Source organism: Stegodyphus dumicola, chromosome X1 (assembly GCF_044657685.1).
Source record: "Stegodyphus dumicola isolate Sdum_Otavi_A_Nest chromosome X1, ASM4465768v1".
NCBI lineage: Eukaryota > Metazoa > Arthropoda > Arachnida > Araneae > Eresidae > Stegodyphus > Stegodyphus dumicola.
Window position 1 is genome coordinate 155,741,458 of NC_140780.1, and position 20,151 is coordinate 155,761,608.

The window sequence follows — 20,151 nt, forward strand, 5'->3', positions numbered from 1 at the left end:
TAAAAAAAGGCCCGTTTGGACGTAATTTAAAATTTGAAACATTTCAGATTTTTTATTTTACTCAAATTTTAAAATCTAATTAAAATGGATCCTATAACCACGCGATCTGGATTTAAACATTTAATATGCAATGAACCCTCTTATGGCGACCTCTTCCAAAATAAATTCTCTGAGCATTATCTCTTTAAGACGACCACTTCCACCAAAGACCAAAATAATTAGAAACGCGGATGATCGTATTAGAGAGGATTTAATGCATTTTACAATGCACCAATGCGTAACCTACTCAGAGCCGGACCATCTAGTAGCCCATAAACGATTGGCGACCATCTCCTTAAGACGATCACTTCCAAAAGTGACAGGCATTTCTATGGGTATAAACAAACGCTTGCACTGAATATCATCTTTCTAGGGTGGTGATCTTCACAGAATACCAAAAATCAACTAGAAACATGGATGGATTAGGATTATTCAATTATGGCAAATCGCACGAGGGCTATCTACCTAAAGGGAGGGATGCCTTCGTGGAGAACTTTCTAAGGGAAACTGGCTCGTATACATATTACACATGGGGAAAACCACGAAAGTGCCCATGCAGCCAGCCCATTCGCGGTATTGGAATCTCGGGCCAAACTACCAGTGTTCAGCGTCTTTACCGCTCGGCCGCTGATAGGCTGAAATCTGATGGGTGGCTGATGGATATCTTAGAAAGGATTTTTACTTATAGTAGTTATATTAATTACAATTACGTGTAAAGTTTATGGAAACTTAAAAGCGGCCGAGCGGTTAAGTTGCTGAATACCCTGGTTGTTAGATCTGGGTTCGATTCCTAGCAAAGCAGCTTTTCGTGGTTTTTCCCCTATATAACGTGGTTACGAGCTAGTTTTCCTTAGGAAGCCCTCCACGAAGGCAACCATTCTCTTAGGCAGATACCTTTCGTGCGCTTTGTTATAGCAAGTAAACCAAACCAAATTAAAGAAGCTTATTCATTCTACTCTCCAAATTGAGCTCCAAATAAGTCATACGTGGGAGCTTTTCGTATTCATAACGTAGAACTTATCAAAACGGAAAATTAAATAAATTGAATTATTTAACTTGGTTATCTAGAATTCCAGTTTTTAATTTATCTCTTGTTTCCAAAAATCTAAGCATGAATAATTGTGTAATAAAGCATAGACCGATAACTTTGAAATTCAGAGAATAACTTAAATGGCCTTTGACCACTAGCAGCCGAGAGGTAAAAATCGTTGAATATTGGTAGTTCGACTGGCGTTCAAACCATTGCGGATGTGCTGCTTACCAAGAAATTTTCGTATTTTTCTCCATGTGTAACATAAATACGAGTCAGTTTCTATCAGACGTATGAAATAATTTTTTTCAACTACTCGCTATAAACAGTCCTCCATGAAGGCATCCATATTCACTTCGACAGATAATCTTATGGTACTTTGACATAACCTAAATAATCTGATTTGATGATCATGCTAATTTTTTCTCATACTGAAGCCTGTGATGCTTTAATTAATGTTTTATTTATCATAAACTGTGTTAACTGCTTTAAATTAACCAAATCAGGATTTTTTTCTGTTATTTCCTTTTTGAAATTTTTGACATCATTTTAGAAATTCAGAAGTCAAACAACAAAAACCAGCGTCAATTCACAAAATTTTCACAGGACCAGCCTCGATGGCTTCACCGAACCACCATCTTCAGCTGCAAAACCGCGGTTTTGCAGCTGAAGATGGTGGTTCGGTGAAGCCATCGAGGCTGTTTGACTTCTGAATTGGTATTTGTTCGGCGCGTTATTGTGTCTTAATCATTTTAGAAGCTTAAATATGTCAGATTGTTTTAGTAAGACGTATTATTTGTAACTGTTTTACATATACAAGAATCTCATGACGGCGAACTCTAAAAGTGTTTCCTACAACATAAATAAACAGGCTTTTATACATTTGCCTCTCTAATGCAACCATCTATATAAGTGGCTTAAAAATCGCTTGAAGCGTCCGGTAGTGGTGGCATTAGAAAAGTCTCATTATATTTTCATTTTTGTGGCATTTAATAATTTCAGTTACATGTCTGCCTTATAAATTATAATATTGATTTTTCAAGGTCGTGTAACAACTTTCAATATAAATTAGAATAGTAATAATCTTTTACATTTCATTCGGATTATTGTATTCGTATGAAAGCCTTGAATCAATTGTTGATCATTATTTTGTACGTATGCTATTGCAAAAATTAAAAAATTCTCAATTATGATATTTTCCAACATTCGGGCTTTAAATGCCCAAGTTATTTAATTTTATGCCAAGATTTAAACTTTGTGCATTTACAATAAGAAGATCTTAATTCTGGAACTTTCTAACATCTGAAGCTGGTTAAAACTGGTTGAAATGTGTTGCAGTCGCAGTTCGTATGCAAAACCATTCTCGCACTGATTTGTTTTATGCTTAATTTATAGCAATTTTCCTAAGTAACCAAATTTTAGATTTATATCATTTTTTTTAAATTGTGAAAATAAACAAAAAGAAAGGAGAAAATTTTTCTTTCTTACATTATAATTATTTTCAGTTCATCTTTTATGATAATTAGTGTATTTTTCAATTTTCCTCAACTGTCAAAACTTGTCGTATTTCTAAATATCTTTAGATTATTTACAGTCCCTGCAATTTTATGTTAAACTTTAAAATAGTTATTAGAAGCATTTGATGTAATTAATGACGCACGTCGCCCATAGATTCTCAAATTTTGAATTTTCAATATTGTTGCAAGCACTTGAGCAGAAAATTCGCCTTTTCTAGCAAATTGCAAATTTTAAAATTCAAAAAATTCAACTCCATCAATCCAATTTTCAGACTCAATTAAAGGCACTGAAGTTATTTAACATTTAAGAACTCTCGGTGATTTAGAACTCCCCGGAATTGGTACTCAAGAAATGATTTCAAAGTTCATTTAGAATTACACTACAATTGCTGCATTAGAATCCATATTTCTTACTAATTATTTAAACATGAAAAATCAGAACTATAATATTTATATGTACTTTTTAATCTCCAAAGTCATAATAAAGTTTTCTCATAAATAGGAAATTGACTGTTTTCAACAGTTTTCACCTCTTCGTCAAGAAACATTTCATTTACGGTCCTAATTAAAAATTACAGAACAGCAGAACATAATCTATCTCACGAAATTTGCTAAAACAAATTCTTTCGCTATAATTTTGAATTTTATTTAACTCAAATTTATTCAATATTTCGAGTTCTGGATAATCAAATTAGCGGTATCATTCTAAAGCTTCAAAATGTAATTAAGAAGCTCAGCTTCTTTTTTAATGATTCATTTTACCAAGCCACTGGGAAAAAAAAAAAAAAAAATATCTGAGTTTTCAGATTTTCAATTACGTCCAAAGGGCGTTTTTTTAATGTTTTGTGTGTTACCTTTATTTATTAAATATCATGTTCATTGAACTTAAAACCATAAAATTCAATTCAATAGCAATGCCGCAGCATATCTTTAGAATTTCCGATACACAGTTCCGCGCGCTGGAGACAAAAAGGTTTTACCCACCCGTAGAGTGTTGCCATTGCTCCCTATTAAATCGCTGAGTTTCTTACTCAAAAATTCGTTAAAGTTTTGCAAAATATAAAATCGATAACAAATCAAATTCCAAATTTCAAATTTGGTCTTCCACATGCCCATATTCGTAGGAGGATTACGTCATTCAAAATTCGATGGCTCTATGTACCGTTGTTTTATCACAATGCGAAAAATATACATACATTTATGCAGATTTTTCATTATTTAAAGGAAAATCTGAAAGCTTTCATATTTCATATTGCGCCCAAAAGGATTTTTTTTTAACGTTTTGTGTGGTACCTTTATTTATTAAATATAATGTTCTTCTCACTTTACCATAAAATTCAATTCCACAGCAATATCACAAAATATTTAGAAAGCACAAAATTTAAGAATTTCCAATACACAGTTTCGGGCGCTGGAGATATATTTCTTTTTTCGTACAGTGTTCCCGTTGCACGCTTTTAAATCGATGAGTTTGTTAACTAAAAAGTTCGTTAAAGTTTTGAAAAATTGGGAATAGCTAATAAAACAAATTCCAAATTCGGAATTTCAAGTGCTCATGTTTGGTTGGAATACTACGTTATTCAAAATTGGATGGCTCTAGGTACTGTTGTTTTTTGAAAATGCGGAAGCATTCATGCATTTATGCAGAATCTTCATTATTTAGTTTCTTTAAATATAATATCTTCATTATTTAGTTTCTTTAAATTTAATGGCAATAACATTTTGTAGCAATAGTTTGAAAAGTGAATCAACACAGAAAGTGAAACCACACAAAATGTCGTTTTGAGACTAATAGCCCTTTGGGCTAAAAAAATAAATAAATAAATGTTAAATTAGCAAGTTAAAAATCGGAAATAGCAACATTTAACCGATAAGAAAGTCTGAACTCCTTACTACATCGCTCGAAAAATGCAATTTTGAATAAAATGATAATTTTGCTTCTTTATTAAATTATTCTTATTACAGGACGTGCATGAATGGATTATATTCTACTACAAGAAATTTTTTCATACCAATAAATTGCCACAGTTAGAGACAGAAAATACAGTAAACCGTTTCTAAGATGACCACAGGTTCATAAGATTTTGGGCTTTTGCGAATTACAGAAATAGCTCTCAGCACCGATATCCAAGTTCTCAGAAATACTGATCATCATAGGAAGATAATCACCAGAAGAAAGTTCACTGTTCACATTCTGAAGTGCATTATTCTATAAATGAAATTACACTAAGCCGATTCGATTGCGTGTATGGCCGTATCTATTTATATATAGGAAAAATTTTAATATAAAATAGATATAGTGTAAAGTATATGTTACCGTTAAAGAGTATAATTAAGTTATTTCCTCGAATAAGTAAGTATTTGGCGGGGGGAAAACTAGCCAAGCCGGTTTAGCTAATTATTTTTAAATAACTATATTAATTAGTATTGAATATAATATTCTATAAGCTAACGAATGATAAATTCCGCCCAGACGGTGTAGTGGTTAGGGGAGCCAACTTCGATACCTAACGGCTTGGGTTCGAATCCAGGGGAATGCATAGTTCTAATTGTCCGTCCCTTCATAGGAGGCAAAGGTGGCCCACCTATTAGGAGACTGCATAATAAAGTGACAACTGCTTCTGGTCAAGTCGAAGTCGGCCGAGGGACCATAATTCATATTAAAAAAAAAAAAAAAAAACTTAATAACAAACAAACAAAAAAAAAAACAAAATATCAAAAGTTTCAGGTTTTAAACTACGTCCAAAGAGGGCGTTCTTATTTAACGTTTTCTGTGCTACCTTTATACCTTTATTTATTAAATATCATGTTCTTTGCACTTAAACCATAAACTTCATTTAGATAGCAATGTCGCAAAAGAATTTTAAAAAGAGCATATCTTTAGAAGAATTTCCGATACACAGTTCCACGCGCTGGAGATAATTTTTTTTTTCGTATAGTGTTGCCATTCCTCGCTTTTAAATCTTTGAGTTTGTTAATCAAAAATTCGTTAAAATTTTACAAAATATGAAATAGATAATAAAACAAATTTCAAATTTGGGCTTCCAGATGCCCATATTCGCAGGAGTGTTACGTCATTCAAAATTCGATGGCTCTATGTACCGTTGTTTTATCACAATGCGAGAAATATGCATATATTTATGCAGATTTTTCATTATTTAATTTCTTCGAATATTCGAATATAATGCAGGACTCTAACATTTGGTGGCAACAGTTTGAAAAGTGATTCGCCGTTTATAGTGATTCAACGCAAATCGCAAAACGAAAAGAATAGTCCTCCAGGATCAAAGTATCTTTGGACTTTAAAAAAAGAAAAAAAAAAAAAAAAAAAAACACCACCTAATGATAAACCGTTAAAGTGGGAAAAAAAAAATGTTACTATAAAAATATCTGTCGTTTTATAAATTAACTGATGATAAACCGTTAGTGTTTAGAAAATTATATTTCATATTACGGATAGATTAAATAATAACGGAATGCATAAAATAATATTATTGCTAGATTCGTTAAACCGTAGTAAAAAATAACAGACTATACTACGCCAATAGTTCTGTTTAGCAGCTTTCGCGTGCCGTCTTTACTGACAATTCTTCATTTATCAACACTTTAATGTAAACAAGCTGTTAGCTTCCAGTTAGGGATGGATGAAATTTAGTTTAAAGACCGGCAATCATTATTTAACAGAGGAGACACGGATGAGAACATACGATTTTCCCGCAGGCAAGTTGGAAAAACCTGCTATCGAAATGACCTTGCTCAGCTGCAGCCAGCTTAGCGTCTTACCCTTAAAACTCCCTCAAGAGAGCCCGCTATAACCCTGCCCGTTTGGCAGGTTTCCCCATCTCCAATCGGCGACATTATTTGGCGAGATTTTAGAATTCCTTTTTTTTTTTCTTTCCTTATTTTCCGGGGACATTCTTTCCGTTTCCCTTTTTTCCGGGTGACATTTTTTCCGCACACCTTATAAACAGTATACAAAACACGGTTCTTTGATGATGATAATAATAATAGTAAGAGTATAAGTACTGAAAGGGATATCGTTATAAAAAGAAATAAAATGCACTTTTAGATTTAATTGAAAGTTGTGGAAATCTGGAATTGATGAACTTCACATTGTTATAACGAAAACCTAAAGTTCTTCATCATCGAATATCTTGAAATGATCCAGTTGCTGTTTTACTATATTGGTATATTGGCAATGGACGTAAACATTATTGTATACCGTGAAAAGGAAATAATGCGGTCGGTAACCGGAAAGATCAGCTTTATTGTTAACAGACGCGGCCACAGGCGAGGCACTTGGCGGCCCACAATGTCTTGAAAGCTAGTTTGAGAATGGTCAAAAGCAGAGGGAACCTGAGGCCTTTCATCCAAGTTCGGTGTAATACTTTGAATCCTCGAGAATGAGTCATAGTCACAGCGGAAAACTGTAAGGAAATCAAAAACACTTGCTCATAGACTTCTGCGAAAAAACTTTTGGAAATAAAGTAAAATATTATTTTCCATGTTTACCGAATTTGCATAAGCTTTGCACGATTGTTCAAGAAATTAAGCGTTTTCAAGAATATTTTGTTGACATGTTATTGCCAATAGATGAGCAATGCAAATAAAATTTGCTTTTCATTAAAACAACGAATATTTTGCTAAATGCAGAAAATACCAGAAATAATATGTAAATAGCTTCTAGTTAATTGGATGACAGGATTTTTATACAGGAAATCAAATTCTGAGTTAAAAATTTATATGAACAAAGGACAAATTTATATAAAAGGAACTATATAAATTCATTTGAAAATCTACAGCTTAATAATATTTGTAACAGTTTCGATGCAGATATACATAAATTTCTCGCATGTGATTAAAAATCATTGATAAATTTCAGCTTCATATATGTGATCTTGCGAATAATGATTAAATTATTTAAATTTGCGAAAAATAACAGGATTAAATTTTCCTTTTCGCAGAGTTTTTAAACAGGGAAAAATTTAAAGCAACAAATATATAAAATATGAAATTAAAATGCTGTTGAAAAAACTATTTTTTTCATACTCTTCTTCTTTCATGTCTATGAAAATGGATAACAAGTGTAAAATATCAAGATATTACCAGTACGAGTACCAGTATCAGTATTATCAGAAAGTACCAGTATTTTACGTTGAAATGTACGTCCTAAGAACACGGTTTTAACATACACAACTTTAGCACGTTATGTCGAACGTATTTCATAACACAATCTGGGAACGTTTCAAAAAACACGATTGTTGTACGTCCAAATGTACGTACTTACTACACGGTTGTTACACGCACCACTTTAGCACGTTATATAGAACGCATTTTATAACACAATCTGGGAATATTTCAAAAACACGATTGTTGTACGTCGAACTGTACGTACTAAATGCACGGTTGCTACATGCACCACTTTAGCACGTTATGTAGAACGTATTTTATAACACAATCTGGGAACGTTTCAAAAAACACGATTGTTGTACGTCGAAATGTTACGTACTAAATACACGGTTGTTACACGCACCACTTTAGCACGTTATGTAGAACGTTCTAAATACAACTAACACCGTTATAGAACGGTATGACACGGTCTCTGAACGTTTTCGGAACGTTCCGGTGCTGCTTGGGATGTTGCGTCCCATACTTACCTATCTATGTCTGCCCTGTATGGGGATATGCTTGTAAGACTTCATTAAACAAGTTATAAGTCAAGACGCAAGAGTTACAAGTGTTGCAAATTGTGGACGGGGCCAGCTCAAACCTAGACAAGTAGGTGGATTGTCCGTGGTTTATTAGAAACTCGGCAATCCATCGTGAATTCTAAATACAATGCTGTATGGCCATGTTGGCTGAAAAATTCTTTAGAAAGATACCACTTGTACAAAATAATTCAATTTCTATGCTAAATTATGACTACAATAGGTAGGGCGAACACAGAAAGACCGCTTACGGCCCTCAGACACTTAAACTGATGTCAATATCCCTCTTCATATGTATTTATGACCAAAAAAATGTTATACCTTGTACTATATGTATTATATCATATTTGTATCATTTATATGTATTTGAACTGTTTCTCCATGTGTTTAAATTTTACATGATTCTGGAAACTTTTCGCTGTGTATTTGTATATGTGCCTCTTTACTGATGTTCTGTAATATTATGTTATGACTGATCTGCGTATTGGCATTTCTTATTGTAGAGACATTAGGATTTTTTTAGAAGCAGGAAAGATGAAAAATATGCAACGCCTTCGCGAGAATCGAACCATGGACCTCTGGAATACGCTCCCAGCGTGCACACCACCACACCATGAAGGCATGCCAAGAAGGCGGGAGAAATACCCTATATACTCTCCCTTTTAAAGGGCGACTGGGGTTTCAGGGGTCCAATCGTCGAATCTTTCGTGCGGAGAATTACCATCTAACACACTTTTAGTTCAGGCGCCACTGTAGAGACGTTAGGTTTTTTTTTTTTTTTTGGAAGCAGGAAAGATGACAGATATGCAACGCGTTCATCGGGAATCAACCCGCGGACCTCTGGAATACGGGCCAGCGTGCACACCACCACACCACGAAGGCATGTCAAGAAGGCGGGAGAAATACTCTATATACTCTCCCTTTTATAGGGCGACTGGGGTTTCAGGGGATCCAATCGCCAAATCTTTGGTGCGGAGAATCACCATCCAACACCCTTTTAGTTCGGGCGCCACTGTATAGAGACATTAGGATTTTTTTGGAAGCAGGAAAGATGAAAAATATGCAACGCCATTGGGAATCGAATTGGCGACCTATGGAATACGGTTCCAGCGTGCAGACCACCACACCACGAAGACATGCCAAGAAGGCGGGTTCTTAAACCTGCTTGCTACTAAACTCGCACTACCCTTCACTCACATTATTTGCTTGCGTTAAGTATTCTTCTGGACTTGGCGGTTGGCTACATCCGTAGCATAATGGTATCTATTGGCTCATTACTGACTACTCTGCGGGCTTTTTCATCGGCCTGTGCCATATTATTGCTTATCTTGCTGTCTGACATGTTAGGAAATCTAGATATCTATTCGGAACTTATAAATATTCGAAAATCAGCATACGTTTTACAATGGGGTAGCGCTCACGCGCGGGCACCTGTCTACAAATGCTCTTTGCCTGAGCCGATGTTCTTACGTCGAATGTCACAGCGGGTTTCATGGATGCCCGCGTTGTGTCTACCGCGAAGCCAAACCCTTCCGTTATGTTTACAGAAGCCGGTGGGGTCTGCGATGTGGATAGAGCCTGCTCAAATTTCGCTTGACTTTCGGCCATTGATCCGAATTCGTTCGGTCGCCAGTTGTAAGATTTCTCTCTTTTAGCCTAACGTGCAAGTGACATGATCTTAATAGGAGGCCTGGAGTCTTCTCGCACAGGCGTGAAGAATAACAGCACAGAAGAAGGGTGTAAATGTCCTTTTTATTTTCAAAGTCTTCAACCAAGAGGCACGTACTTCGTGCTCACAATAACACCGCCTACTTGTACTAAGGAATTAAGGATAATTTAACAGTAAATTCAAAATGCTAAATAGTAGTGCTAGACTACGCAATTTACTAAGGCTAATAGGCTGACTCAACAACCTACAGCGGCGATAGACTTGCCAGAATGCGTTTCCGCAACTAATGAAAAAAACAGCCAGAATGCGTACCCGCAACTAATATTAATAGAGAACAGAATAGTAAAGTGCGCTAACTAGCGAAATCATGCTCTGTCTAACTTTCCCGTTTCCTCCTGTTTAAATACTCTCTTCACTTTTTCATCCTGACGAGGAAATGGGAGGTGAAATAAGAAGTTCAGAGTAGATATCAAAATTAAAGTAATTGGTAACTCAAACTAAAGGAAATCCTACAAGTCTAATAGAATGCTTCATACCGAGGTCGGTATTGACCCCTTGAGAGTCGATGAAATTTTAAAGAGGGCTAATGGCGATCAAGGGTTTGACTGGTGCTCGATAGCACAGTATGCACTGACAATTGATGAACATAATAAAGGTGGCATCGGTTACAAAAATTTATTGATAATTAATTTATTGATATAAATATATTGTGCAATAAGAAATAAATAATATAAAATAAATATAAGGGAAATAATACATTTAAGGATTTTAATGCTCGCTCCCAAGATATTGAAAATCTGAATGTGCTAACATTTCTATTCAAACAATATGGGTGGTACGCTAAGTTTTAGAATTTAAAAGCCATGTCTCAAAATAAAAGCTATAACTGAACCAACATTATTATGAGTTTTCTATCTTCTAGAAATAGGCTTTATTAAGTCAATTTACTACGATAAACACAAAACATGCTAAATATTTCTTAACGAGGCAGTTTAAAACTTGCATCAATACATTAAGCGCAGCCATCAAATTTATTAAAATCGAATTTTTCTGCAATTAGAATCTCTGAGCTTGTTCCTGAAACCGTTTTTATATTTGAAAATCAAAAATAATAATAATACAAAAAAGAAAGGTAAAAAATCTAGTAAACGCTTTTCATATTCTTAGTCAAATTGTTTTCTTTAAGTTATTTATGTGCAGTAATGTGTGTTGTGATTATGTTGTATATAGAGAGAAACGTAAGGGGGAGGATGAAATAAACATAGTGTTAAAAGGGGGGTCGATGCAAGAAAAAGGTTGATAAACCTTGGACTAAGCGTATCCCATGTTTTATGCGAAAGGGAATGAAGCCATAATAAATATCAAAATGTAGTAGACAGGTTTGTAAAACAATGCTCAACATGAAAAAAAGAGTAAGTCAATCGCCTCATAATGTTCTGAGGTTTGCTTTGCTCCAATTAAAATTATTTCAATACATAAGGCGGTCATCCCTTATAGCAAAAAAATGGGTTTAGCAGTGATATTTCATGGTTTTTAATAATGTGAATTATCTCAAAAAGGGAATTAGCTTAGTACAGAGTAAGAGCTATTTCTCCTTTAAAGCAGCTTTAAACTCTCATTTTGAGTTGCGTGGTGAACTTAAGTTAATGAATTAACTTCAGACCACAAAATAGGTTTAAATTTTTTCGGAATGTATGTGAAGCATTCAATGAATTAAACACTAAGCCGTAGAAATTGCGTACGTTAATTTTTATTTTATTCTTACAAATGTATTGAAACACTGTTCTAAAAAGCTGTAATTGGTTTATTAAGTAACGTAGTATACTAAGTCTGTAGTATAACTTACGCTTTAAAGCAAGGTTATGAGTAAGTTATACACAGCGTTACACCAAAATGTTAAGCTGAGTTTTTAAAATGTAAAGATCTTCTGAAATCAACTTTAGCTTTCTACGTAGTGTTATCTATCTCTGTTTAGCTTTCTACGTACATCGTTTCTAATGTTATACTACTCTTGACATGTTCATAGATTCTAGATTGCTTCATAGAAATCTATTCTTCTAATACTCACTCATCAAGCTGTTACAATACCCTTGCTTTGTGATACGATCTGAGAATGGGGTCTTTTACGTGGGATTTTATTTTATGTGTCAAAAAGTAATCCACTTATGCCAAATCTGGGGAACAAATGAAATGATTAAGAACAGTTATTCTTTTGTTTTCAATAGACAATTTGACGACAATAGCATTGTGAGAAGAAAACTATCTCACTCTTCTTTGTTCATTTATGAAACCAATAGGGCCAAGTATTGACTGCATAAAATAAGCAAAGAATTCCATTTAAACCTTTTCCTTAAGCAGACCATATTTTAATGGAAACAAGTTGAGTTGTGTTAATCAAAGAGGAAGGAATAGTCCTTCCTGTTACATTCTAATGTTCAATTGTACATACACAGTGCATATACCGGATCTTTCCTCCAGTGGTGTTAATTTTAGCCACTAATTATCATTTAAAATCTTCACTGGTTGATTGAAAAATTCTTAAAATTTTGTAGATGCAGTGCGTATGTGTATTAGAATATTAGAATGTAACATTTAAATCAATACAAAATTTGTTTTAGGATCTGGTAAATAATGATTCGGGGCTGCAATTTCCTAATTCCACATTGGTATCACAATCAGGGATAAAATGGACCAACTGCAAAACTGATGGGCTTTCATTTTGTGGTGTTTCGTGAAAAGGGAAATAAGAATCCATTTTCTGAAGTTCTGCGAAGTATCTAACATATATAACATATAATTCAGTTTATCAGATACGGAATTCTTTCTTTAAGTTACTCTAGTTTTCAATTAGTTCGAAAATAAAATTAAACAACAAAATTTTCTCCTCGATTACAAATCAGTGGCAAAATTAGCACGAAACAGAACTCAATTCTTAGAAACAACTCTGCTGCGGACTCATAAGTCCAGTGTGAGAAGCCCCTTCCGCAACTGTGATAACAATGTGCCGTTACAGAATTCGGATACAAGGGAATTCACTTTATATTTGCAAAAGAATATCTACTTTTATTTGTAACATGATTGTAATTTCAATGCAAGTATATCTATTTTTCACATAACAGTGAACATTATTAGTGAACAAAATTATGCATTTTCATGTTCTGCTCATATTTTTAAGAAGCATATAATAATGATAGTTGTAACTTTCCTTCATCAAATGGCTGAGACATGAGTATTGTCAGTTATAAACACGTAACTGATAACTCCTTGTGTACGAAACTAAGTTTCGATTTTACAGTTAGATGGGTATTCGCAGTTTTGTTAACCGTACGATTTCTTTTTCTTAAAATGTCCAACAATCATTAGAAAAGTGTTATAATAAATTCCATAACTTATTTTATTATTTTTCTTTCCAGTATGTATACTTGCAGTGTCCTCACATTTCTTTTTTAGAATGGCATCCTTTTAGCATATCTCAGGTGAGTCAAATTTAATTCGATGTATTTCGTTTTATCATTTATTTTGTGCCACGTTTATATTGCGCAAATCTTTTGTCTAATACCATTTATTTATTTTTTCTATTTTTTATCCCCTTACTTCTTTCTTCATTACTCGCTTTTCTTTTGTATTTTGCTAAAACTTGTTGTAGCAATAAAAGAAAGATAGTGATGTTTGTTGCTGTGATTTTTTTTTATTTTCATAACTTGATATTTTTCATTCTAATAGAATATATTAATTACTCAGCGGATAAAATAATGCTAAAAGTACGAAATTGGTTATTTAAGTGAAAAACTGATTTTTTACAATTGGACATTTTTTAAAGATTTTGAATTTACGACTCTTACGAGCATTAATTTTTATTTCTGTTATTTCAAAAATACACGCATTAACGATATTGTTTATTTAGTTAGAAAAAAATGAATGGTATATATATATATATATATATGGAAATTGGAACAGAGAATTGAGACTATTAAAATTTCCAAGACACTTTGTCAAAAAATTTTTTAGCGAAAAAGTTTCAATTGTCTGTTTCGGCGAAACGCGTAATGGGGTTAGCTTGATTCGACGTTCAAATAATTGAAATTTCCCTTGAAAAGCCTGTTTGGATGTCGAATTGGGCTAATTTACCATTTTCCGCTTACTTTTTAACTTTTACTGTTATTTAATTTTATTGTATTTATGTTTTACATGTCTAATGATTTGCTTTTCATGTGTATTAATTTTTGAAAACGTCTTTAACCTTTTGGAGCAGCAGCTCTTGGTAACTTTTAGGCGAGCTTTCTACAATTTTTATTTTTTACTTATTTTGCAGCATATTGCGCAAGATTTTTTCTTGACCAAAATTGTTATTACTGCTTTGCTTGATAAATTATATATATATATATATGCATTAAGATATGTGTTGAGCGCCATGCATCATGGTTCTAAGCAAAAGAACGTAGATAGATGCAGAGACATAGAATATTGCTGAACAGTTTTCTCAATGAAATGACGCAAATTCATTAATATCCATACTTTGTGTTGTATTTCTAATTTAACTGACAGTTTTCTCTAAGAAATCTATCTCGTGAAAAATAGCCCTCCCAAAATTCTTCAAGGGAGTTACTTTACTCAATGCAGATAATATTCGTGTATTTTGCGGTTACTTAGAGTCACTCTTTCTTCACTAAAAATTTCATTTCGATTTAAAAAAAAAAAACTGACTTGATTTTGAAAGTCTATTGTAGGATTTGTGCATTATATGTAATACTACTGTTTTCTTTTAGGGGTTAGTGAAATTCGTTCATATGGTATACAATACTCGCCACTTATTAAACTCACTTTTTAACAAAATCAGCTGCTTATTACGTTGAAATTAACAATTAATACATGACATTCATTTATTTCATTTAATTATTTCATTATAAACCTTCATTTGAAATTTATGTTCGAATGTTTGCTATGTATGGGGAATGCAGTATATCACGTGCGAGATTTTAATGGAATAAGCAATTTTGAGAAAGTCAGCTGAAAGACAGCAATCGGCCAAGATAGGTTCATTATGCCCCTTCTGCCACTGCCTGCAGTGGATGCTGCCGTTAGAGAAGACCGACGGCGGACTGTGGAACACATTCTTCTCATGTTGGGCATTAGTTACGGTACCGTTCACACCATCATGACAGAACATCTGAAGGTTTGGAAAATCTCTGCACAGTGGGTTCCCCACAGCCTGACGGAATAGCATAAGTTGAACAGAATGTCGATATCATTGCAGCACCTGGAACGGTATCACGATGAAGAATATCGCCTCCTGTCCCGTATTGTCGAGGCAAATGAACTATGGTACCATCATTCTCCGCCGGAGAGCAAGCGTCAGAGCCAACAATAGAAGAACACGGTTTCAACCCCACCAAAAAAATCCAAAGTCGTGCACGCCAGCTCCGGGAAAGTCATGCTGAACGTTTTCCTTGAATGCAAGGGCCTGCTGCTCATTGACTTTCTGGAACGCAATGTCACAATTAACGCACAGCGGTGCGTGGAAACACTGCAAAAATTCAAAAGCTCCATGAAGTCCAAATGTCCAGAAATGTTGACGGACGGCATCATTCTGTTGCAGGATAATGCTCTCCCACATTTTCCCATGGTTTTAAGGCTATGCTGCAGAAGTTTCGCTGCGAAGCGCTTACACATCTGTCATACAGTCCAAATCTCTTCTCTTGCGGTTTCCATATTTTTTAGCCCTGAAGAAAGACAGTCGTGGCCATCGATTTGCTTCGGACGAAGAGGAGTGCGCCTGGGCACAATCATGGTTCCTTGCGCAACCAAAAACAGTTTTCCATCACGGCATTGACCACCTTGTCTCACAGTGAAATAAATTTATTAACAGTTATGGCGATTAATTTTGAAATAAAAGCAGCTTAATTGCTTTTTTTCCATCTGTTTTCACTTGACTGCCACTTATATAATAATTCTCCAAGGAATAAATGCAATTTCGATTTATACACCAAGCATTCTAGCTTAGATGAAAATTGTATATGTTTGAAAACACAACTTGATATATTAATAAGAAGAGCAAACTATGGCAAATAGTTCTTTAAGTGATCTAAACTGAGTTCAAATTGTTCTTCACCATGCTAGAGCAGCGGTTTCACAGTTTCAGCAAAGGTCAATAAAACATGAATATTCTTTTGCTTTCTTGCAGAAATCATATAATGTAAATGAAAAAAGAAAAGGATTCTCATCAAAACTTAGAATCTATTAGTGTGACTCGGGTATTCCCTTGTAGGAATAGTCATTTTTGAAAGTGCAATTTCTGTGATCAGAGTTTTTGCTTCAGATTCTATTGTGACTTTGAAAATATAATATGGTATTCCTTAAAGAATAAGTCTCATCTTGCTTTATGTTATAACTTTAATTGGAACAAGGAGCTTTTGAATGATGAAGAATTCAAAATTTTCACAGATAAATCCAAAATTCAAGGAAGAGGAGGTTATCATTTATAGATTTTTTCTGGAGCCCATATTTGTGTAATTCATAAATATGGGTTACGTAGTGATGGATCTGGTTTTCAAGCTGAAGTTTTGGTATTAAAGAAGGTTTAGAATGGCTGGCTACAAATTCTGGCTTAGAAGTGAATTTTTTTTTTTTTTGGGGGGGGGGGGGGACAGCCAGAGTTCATTTACAAGCGGTTTTGTTCGGGAGAAGTTTTATCAGTGTAGTTCATGAAGCACATCAGTGGTTGTTGCAAATATCTTTAGAAAGGAAAATAAAATTTCATTGAATTTGCGGATATACCGGGGTTTACGGTAATGAGCTTACCGATATAAACTCTAAACACGCTACTGAAAAGAACAATACAGGTATTGTTATTCCAACTCGCTTAGAAAGTTTTAAAGGAATTCTCGCAAGCAAAGTGATTGGAATTTGAAGTGAACTGTGGACTAATGAAGCATACATTCAAATTTTTGAAGAAAGTTGACAAAAAAAGTGGTTATTAAGGAAATGGTTATTTAAATCAATTTCTTAAAAATCGTGCACATATTCCAGCTTACTATAATCGCTTTGCAATTAAATCAATAAGTTGTAAATGTGGAAATAGAAACGTTGTCACATATAATAACATGAAGAATATGTGATAGCTTGTGATGTAGGGTTTACTTTAATTTTCTAATAGTTAACTTTATTTTGGAACAAGCCTTTCCTATATATTCTAAATTTCCACCTACGTTTCCCTGCCAAAATGTGCTTTCAGAATTACGATTTAGTAAATGAGGTAGAAACGAATATTTAAGCTGAAGTCTGGGACACTCTTTTGTTAATTACATTATGTAATTTTCACTTTATTGTAAACTGAAAAACGGTTTTTTAAGTTTTTCTATTTTTGTTCTGTTTAAATGAGTAATTAGCATTATAAAACAAGTTGTGTAAAAATTTTGATGTATTAATAATTTTAATTTAAAATTGTCAAATTATACAATTACTTATGTAATAAACCTATTTGTTGGTGACCCCAAGGGGTCTTCCAGTCTTTCAAGGTCGAGTACAGTATGGTGGAAATAGATTTAATTGAATAATTAGTTTAATTAAGCTCTGCTTTTACCGAGTATGATTAGGCAGTAGTATCTGCTAGTCTTACTGTTACCCTCTGATCTTGTGCTAAAAATCATTAAATTAGTGTTTCTTCTTCATTCATATTTTAGACCAGGATATTAAGACTCTCGAAACACAGTTAAAAATCACTTTCGAAATTATGTCTGTATTCAGAAGCTTCAGAGGAATTGCACTCTACAACCAATGTTTCGGACAACAGTGAGGGGGAACTTATGAATATTCATTTTCAGAATGCTTTGCAATAGAAGATAATATTTAGTAATACTTAGACTACTTAATAATACTTAGACAGCATGCGGAAAAAACTCACTGCTACTCTATTAAAGAAAGTGCTAAAAATGCTGGAGAAATAAACTGACAAATCAGTAGCAGGGCTTCAAGAGAGAGAGAACGAGATAGGACAGCAGCCCACGATGCCAAATACAAAGGGGCACTGCACCTAATAATCAAGAGTTTTAACTATGATAAAGCACACGAGAGCTATCTTCCTAAATGGAGAGATGCTTTCCTGAAGGACTTTCTTAAAGAAACTGCCTCGTATGTATACGGGGAAAAAGTCAAAATATCTTTTGGCATTAAATTTTTAGCAATTTAATTTTAACTTTAATTTTTAATATTAATTATTAGATCAGTAAGTAGTTATTTCTAGATAAGTTTAAAGCTGATATCACGCAGTTTGGAGTATACAAATCGCCGTCTAATCAACTCAGCCCTTTAATAAGCACAAATATGTTTCGAACCGAAGGAATTTTGATGAGCAGTAGGTAATTTATATATAGTGTTTAAGCCAAAAAAACTGATCTTCAAATAGTATCTAAGGAAAACCTGAATTCTTCTAGCTAACTCATAAAGAAGTGAGGCTCACCAGCGGCCGAGCGGTAACCTCGCTGAACACTGGTAGCTCGGTCCGAGGTTCGAATCCCGCGAACGGGCTAGCTGCACGGGCGTTTTCGCGGTTTTCTCCATGTTTAACGTGTAAACGAACCAGTTTCCCTTAGAAAGAAGCCCTCCACGAAGGCATTCCTCCCCTTTGGCAGATAGCCTTAGTGTGCTTTGCCGTATTCTCAATAAACCAAACCAACCCATGAAGCAGTAGTAATGCTCGGGTTCGTACTCGTATTTTCTTAGTTCTTGGAAATGAACAGCAAATCTCCCATTTTATTTATTTCAAGTAATAATCATTTTACGTTATATATTCTTCATGTTAAAAAAATGAGCTAGAATTAAAATTTTTTTTCTTAAACGAAGAAATTGAATTTTTACATTTATAGAATGAATAAAATTGTATTACAGTGTCCAACATCTGATGATCCTTCTTTAACTATACACCTTCGAACAAATGGAGACTGGTCAGGTGAGTTGGGAAATTTCTGAATGTATTTCAAATGAAAAATTAAACATAATTGTCTGAATAGACGACTTATTCTGAAGTTTTGCATACGTTTTTAGAATATTTAAAACATTACTTGCTCAGTGGCAACGATGAAAAGAGAGAAGACGTACAAGAATGCAGTAAAAGAAATATTACTTATTTAAGCTCAAGTTCGATAAATAAGAGGTAATTTTTTGTGGCAAATATGTTTTAAATTTTATTACAAATATAAAAATTTATCTAAATATACAAGTAAAGTTTTTCATGTTCCTTCAACTGCTATTTTTAATTCTTAATCAAAATAATAATAAAATAATGAAGTATTAATAAATGAATTTCATTATTCTAATTTTTTTATTTCGAAAAATTTATCTATTGCACTCATGAATAAAATTATAATTTTTTGAGCTAAAATCAAAGGTAAAAGTATATTTTAGGGTACCCCTTGGCGATTTTTGGCGGTACATGGATACCGAGTTTGTGCAATGCTTTGACTTGTTATTTTTGCCTGTGTAGCGGCGATTTTTGGCGAAAAAATTGCCGCTACGCAAGCCAAAATAACAAGTCAAAGAATTGCACAAACTTCGTATCCATGTACACATCGACCTATTTTCACTTAAAAAAAAATCCTCGAATTGCACAAAAATGATATTGTACACCCCCTTGACTTTATCCATGTACACATCGACCTATTTTCACTTTAAAAAAAATCCCCGAATTGCACAAACTATGCTTTACGCACTCCCTTGAGTTTGTCCATGTACACATCGATATATTCTCACTTAAAAAGTCAAAGGAGCACCCAGTTCTACAGTAGAGACAAACAAAAAATACATAATCTCAGTAAGCTACATTTTAAATCAAACAATAAAATAACACAAGAAAAAACCTGTTATGTATTTTAGCACTACACAAAGCAAAAATCCCCTTACCTTATTTAGAAATTCGTTCGTCTTCAGTCTGTGGCACACAAAATTCCTTAACAGCATCCAAAAACTTCCTAAAATTATCTAAACTACAATCCGTATATCCGCGTCGCCACAGAAATTCACAAAAATAAAGAGTAAAAAATATACTACGTAGTTCCGGACTATGGCTACTAAGTAAACCTTCATTTACACAATTAAATTCACTCAATTAATGCACTTTTCCCTTTTCGTTCCAAATCGTACAGAAACTTCAAATTAATTCTACTATATTCAGCCATTGTACCGTCTAAACGTCTA

General features: G+C 33.9%; 1 protein-coding gene across 25 annotated transcripts in view; it reads left to right on the forward strand.

The window, feature by feature from the left end:
- Positions 1 to 20,151, forward strand: part of LOC118203271 (NADPH oxidase 4-like) — a 365,714-nt gene that overhangs the window by 175,626 nt on the left and 169,937 nt on the right. For all 25 annotated transcript variants that reach the window (XR_015038575.1, XR_015038569.1, XR_015038570.1 and 22 more), the window contains 3 exons: positions 13,377 to 13,439; positions 18,847 to 18,907; positions 19,003 to 19,111. Coding sequence is in view for 16 of the 25 variants with exons in the window: in XM_085807835.1 (XP_085663961.1) it covers positions 13,377 to 13,439; positions 18,847 to 18,907; positions 19,003 to 19,111 (233 nt within the window). In the remaining 9 variants the exon portion in view is untranslated. The remainder of the gene's footprint in view (positions 1 to 13,376; positions 13,440 to 18,846; positions 18,908 to 19,002; positions 19,112 to 20,151) is intronic.